Source organism: Sinocyclocheilus rhinocerous, unplaced genomic scaffold (genome assembly GCF_001515625.1).
Source record: "Sinocyclocheilus rhinocerous isolate Xijiao unplaced genomic scaffold, SAMN03320098_v1.1 scaffold5941, whole genome shotgun sequence".
Taxonomy (NCBI): Eukaryota; Metazoa; Chordata; class Actinopteri; order Cypriniformes; family Cyprinidae; genus Sinocyclocheilus; species Sinocyclocheilus rhinocerous.
The window spans coordinates 300,696-306,416 of record NW_015627187.1 but is presented as its reverse complement, the minus strand read 5'-3'; the positions used below and the strand labels follow the sequence as shown (position 1 = coordinate 306,416).

General features: G+C 33.8%; 1 protein-coding gene across 1 annotated transcript in view; it reads right to left on the bottom strand.

Annotated features, from left to right (window-relative positions):
- The window catches only part of LOC107720849 (protein very KIND-like), a 66,491-nt gene that overhangs the window by 25,636 nt on the left and 35,134 nt on the right, over positions 1-5,721 (bottom strand). Inside the window, exons 15-16 of the mRNA XM_016528683.1 lie at positions 5,218-5,356; positions 1,496-1,788 (exon numbers count right to left, since the gene is read on the bottom strand). Coding sequence (XP_016384169.1) covers positions 1,496-1,788; positions 5,218-5,356 — 432 coding nt within the window. The remainder of the gene's footprint in view (positions 1-1,495; positions 1,789-5,217; positions 5,357-5,721) is intronic.

Sequence of the window (5,721 nt, the reverse complement as noted above, 5' to 3'; positions counted from 1 at the left end):
ATCTATCTATCTATCTATCTATCTATCTATCTATCATCTATCTATCTATCTATCTGTCTGTCTGTCTGTCTGTCATCTATTTGTCTGTCTGTCATCTATCTATCTATCTATCTATCTGTCTGTCATCTATCTGTCTGTCTGTCTGTCTGTCTATCTATCTATCTATCTATCTATCTATCTATCTAAATATCTATCCAACCATTAATTTATCCATCCGTCCATCTGAATATCTGTCTATGCTAACTTTCAAACAAGACATCATATTTTGTATTGACAGACTTCTCTTTTCTATTTCCTTATTTGTTCCTTCTAGTTTTGGACTGGGACGTGTTTGTGTGTGATTTACACCTGCAGTTTGCTGTGAGTGTGTGTGTGTGTACCTGTTTTTCTATTCTGGTGGGGACTTAAACCTGACTACACACAGACTCATGGGGACTCGTGTCACGGTGGGGACCTAAATTGAGGTCCCCATGGGTAATGTGAGTGTGTGTGTGTGTGTGTGTGTGTGTGTGTGAGTGCGTGTGTGTGTGTGAGCGTGTGCGTGTGTGTGTGTGTGTGTGAGTGTGAGTGTGTGATGAGCAGGAGCACAAAGACCATAAAAGACGAAGGAAAACATCACAGCGAGTGTTTGGAACGAGCAGAAAGGAGAGCGCTTGGCGACAGACGGGATGAAAACTCCCATCATCTGCTTTAGTTTCCTGGCAACTCACTTCCACTAACAAGCACCAAGAGCTCTCAGTGAGTCTGGCAGCGCTGAAAAACACTCGCTCTTTTACATTTGCTTTCAACTGTCAATCAAAGTTATAAAACTTCATTGACTTTTATTGACTCCTAAACACTAATCAGACTATAACAACAGAACAGAGATACTGAAGTCAACATAAAACAGCACTGAATGTCCATCTGAGTAAAACTAAATATTTTAAATGTTTCATTTCCTGTTGTTGCCATACTCTTCAATACATTAAAGGAATAGTTCAGCCAAAAATGAAAATGTGATAATGTGCAAATGGAAATGGATTTTTTTCAGCTTTTGTCTTCGCCAGATGTTAACTGATGGACTGGAGTGCTGTGGATTACTTGTGGATTATTGTGATGTTTTTATCAGCTGTTTGGACTCTCATTCTGACGGCACCCATTCACTGCAGAGCATCCATTGCTGAGACACTGATGCAACGCTACATTTCTACAAACCTGATGAAGAAACAAACTCATCCTGATCTCGGATGACCTGAGGGTGAGCACTTTTTCAGTTCATTTTAATTTTTAGGTGAACTATTCCTTTATAAACCATTATTAATTTACTATATGAACAAGATATTAGAAAGGCTGCGTCACCTACAAAAGTAACCTAAAACAATGACTAAATAGTTATTATTGGCTGACAATAACTAATAACCCGCACAGCCTTTCCAGAAAAGGAAAGTGGTTTAGAATTGAATGGCAGATTTTTTTGATGAATGATTGATCAGTTGATGACAGGAGGCGGTCCTACCTTTGGTGTCATCCTCTGATGTCACTTCCTGTGCGTCTCGTCTCCAGCATGCGGTCCTGGTCTCAGATCCCGTATGCTCTAGGTTTTGTCCATCTGCTGTTTCTCTGTATTTAAGCGGTTCTCTCTTGATCTCGTTCAGCTGGTTGTCCTCTGGCGCGGGTCGATCTGAGGGCCAGAGGTTTGCATTGTGGTCGAGATGAGCGTTTTCCTCGCTGGACAAACACTGTCTGGCGCTCTGGACCGACGCTGCTGCCCTTTTCACTGCCTCTGAGGAGGGCTGTTCATCAGAGACGCTGAGAGAGAGAGAGAGATCTGTGAGACAGAACATTAAACAGCTCAAAGCATCTGAGCAAAGCCAGCGAATAGATAAAAACAGCACAGCACAGTGCAACATTGTCCAGTAAAATATCTAAACGTCAAAATCTGAGGTTTATGCTCAAAATACAACGAAATAAAAATAAAAAATCCACCAATGGATTAAAAAAAACTTAACTTAAAATATTAAATATTGCAGTTTTGCTTTTTAAGTGCATTTATCTTTTTGTATGCTTAGATATTTTATCTAAAAACATGACAAAAATATAGATTATGAAAATTATTGTTCTGCACTACAGATACAGAAAGCAAGGTCAAAACAATAATAAACTGTCTAACTAAGATCTGCCAATGAATAAAACACACACACACTCACTCACTCACTCACTCACTCACACACACTCACTCACTCACTCACACACACTCACTCACTCCCTCACACTCACTCACTCACTCACACTCACTCACTCACTCACTCACTCGCACTCACTCACTCACTCACTCCCACTCACTCACTCACTCACACACACACACACACACACACACACACACACACACCTAAAGACGTATTATCTTACACGGTTTTGTTTCTTAAGTACATTTATCCAGTTTTAAGGATGTTTAGAAAAAAACACAACAAAAATACAAATTTAAAAAAAAAAAATTTTCAGTACTGATATAGAAAGCCAGACCCCTAAAAAAATCTACTGATTAACTAAATAAATAAAACCTGCAAATTAATTTAAAAAAATTATTTCAGAAACATTATCTTACAGTTTTGCTTAAGTAGATTTAGCTTTTTTTTAAAGGATGTTCACAAAAAACATGACAAAAAATACAGATTAGGAAAATTATTATTTGTAGAAAAAAAAATCTGTCAACCAGCACTTTTGTCTTGTTTTCCAGTAAAATATCTATAAATCAAAAGCTAACACAATTTTTGTGAGATTTATGCTTAAAAAACATCCAACTTAAAAAACAAATGGATTAAAAAAACAATTCAATATACAGTATATTATCTATTAAACAGTTTTGCTCTTTAAGTAATTTATCTTGTTTTAAGGATGTTTAGATAATTTTACTGGAGAACACAACAACAATACAGGTCAAGTTTTTTTTTTTTTGCACTAGAGATACAGAAAACAATGCAAAAATAATAAACAATCTAAATAAAAAATGTGACAATAAAAAAAAAAAAACTTAATTCAAGATACCAGAGCCGGATCGGACCGCATGCAGAGCGCGTCTGTAACACCCAGAGCCGGATCGGACAGCATGCAGAGCGCGTCTGTAACACCCAGAGACGGAACGGACCGCATGTGATCCGCTGTGAGAAAGAGACTATTGTGTGTCTCTGGCTTCATGTGACGTGAGTGCTGTGTCTGTTCCTGATCTTGAGGACCCTTCTGTTTGCATAGAGACCAACAGCTGTTTCTGAAACGATTCTGGCCTGATCACTGATGATAAATGCAGCGGAAGTGGATGTGTGTGTTTTTGAGAAGGTGTCATGTGACTGAAATTAAAATTCTAAGTCACAGGCTGTTGTGCATTTCAGAAAAACAAACCTGAATGTGAGCTGTTCAATAACAATCAATCTATTATTCATTCATTCGTGCATTTGTATTTTTATTTATTTATTTTGTGCCTTACAATCTGTATCTGTATAATACAAATATTTTTAATCTATATTTTTGTTTTTTTCTCTAAAAACAAGAAAAATTAACTTAAGAAGTAAAACTGTAAGATAATGTGTCTTGAATTAAAAGTTTTTCTTTTAATTAAATGTCAGATTTTATTTATTTCGTAGTCGGTTTATTATTATTATTATTATTTGCTTTGCTCTCTGTATCTGTACTTCAAAAACTATTTTCTTAATCTGCATTATTCTTGTGTTTTTTTCTAAACGTCCTTATAACAGGATAAATCTACTAAAAAAAGAAACAAAACTGTGTAAGATAATACATATCTTGAATTAAGTGTTTTTTTTTTTATTCATTGGCAGATTTTATTTCATTAATTGGTAAGTGTCTTGTTTTCTGTCTCTAGAATGCAATTTTTTTTCTGTATTTTTCTCATGTATTTCTAAACTTCCTTATAACAAGAAAAATCTACTTAAGCAGAACTGTGTATCTTCAATTAAGTTTTTTATCATGTTTTTTTCTAAATAAATAAATAATAATAGGATTTTTCTTCTTAGTATTTTTGTCTGGCTTTCCAGTAGAAATATCTAATTATTCTTAAATAAGGACACATCTATTTGACTTGTCTGGCAGATGATAAAGCGGGTAAAGATCTGGGCTGATGCTCACTGTCGGCAGGAGTTCTGGTTGATCAGACGGTGCAGGTCACACAGCAGCTTCTGATCCCAGAACAGATCACTGAACTTCTCTGTTATCGCTCGACAAAAGCTCTCAAACTGGAGGGTTTTTAAAGAGAAGATGTATTTTCCTGGAGACACACAACAAGACACGAAGGATCCTTCAAGACTCTTCCCACAAAGAATTGATTCAGACAATTCAAACAAAGGTAAATATGTGTCTAAAAATATATTGCCTACTCTCACATAAACACAACAATTATTTATTTATTCAATTATTTATTTATTTATTTATTTAAATTAAAATTCTAAGTCACAGGCTGTTGTGCATTTCAGAAAAACAAACCTGAATGTGAGCTGTTCAATAACAATCAATCTATTATTCATTCATTCGTGCATTTGTATTTTTATTTATTTATTTTGTGCCTTACAATCTGTATCTGTATAATACAAATATTTTTAATCTATATTTTTGTTTTTTTCTCTAAAAACAAGAAAAATTAACTTAAGAAGTAAAACTGTAAGATAATGTGTCTTGAATTAAAAGTTTTTCTTTTAATTAAATGTCAGATTTTATTTATTTCGTAGTCGGTTTATTATTATTATTATTATTTGCTTTGCTCTCTGTATCTGTACTTCAAAAACTATTTTCTTAATCTGCATTATTCTTGTGTTTTTTTCTAAACGTCCTTATAACAGGATAAATCTACTAAAAAAAGAAACAAAACTGTGTAAGATAATACATATCTTGAATTAAGTGGGTTTTTTTTAATTCATTGGCAGATTTTATTTCATTAATTGGTAAGCGTCTTGTTTTCTGTCTCTAGAATGCAATTTTTTTTCTGTATTTTTCTCATGTATTTCTAAACTTCCTTACAACAAGAAAAATCTACTTAAGCAGAACTGTGTATCTTCAATTAAGTTTTTTATCATGTTTTTTTCTAAATAAATAAATAATAATAGGATTTTTCTTCTTAGTATTTTTGTCTGGCTTTCCAGTAGAAATATCTAATTATTCTTAAATAAGGACACATCTATTTGACTTGTCTGGCAGATGATAAAGCGGGTAAAGATCTGGGCTGATGCTCACTGTCGGCAGGAGTTCTGGTTGATCAGACGGTGCAGGTCACACAGCAGCTTCTGATCCCAGAACAGATCACTGAACTTCTCTGTTATCGCTCGACAAAAGCTCTCAAACTGGAGGGTTTTTAAAGAGAAGATGTATTTTCCTGGAGACACACAACAAGACACGAAGGATCCTTCAAGACTCTTCCCACAAAGAATTGATTCAGACAATTCAAACAAAGGTAAATATGTGTATAAACATATATTGCCTACTCTCACATAAACACAACAATTACTTATTTATTCAATTATTTATTTATTTATTTATTTACTGACTTACAAACAAATAAATAATTGTTTAGAAAAGTGAAAAAAGTGAGCAACCCTGGACTTAATTAATGGAAAAATATGTGAATTAAACTACAATTTAAACTAAACTAAAGTTTAGTAAACAAAACTACATTTTAAAAAAGTAAAATAAAAATAATACAATAAAATAAGAATAATATGTAAAATAAAAAAATATAAA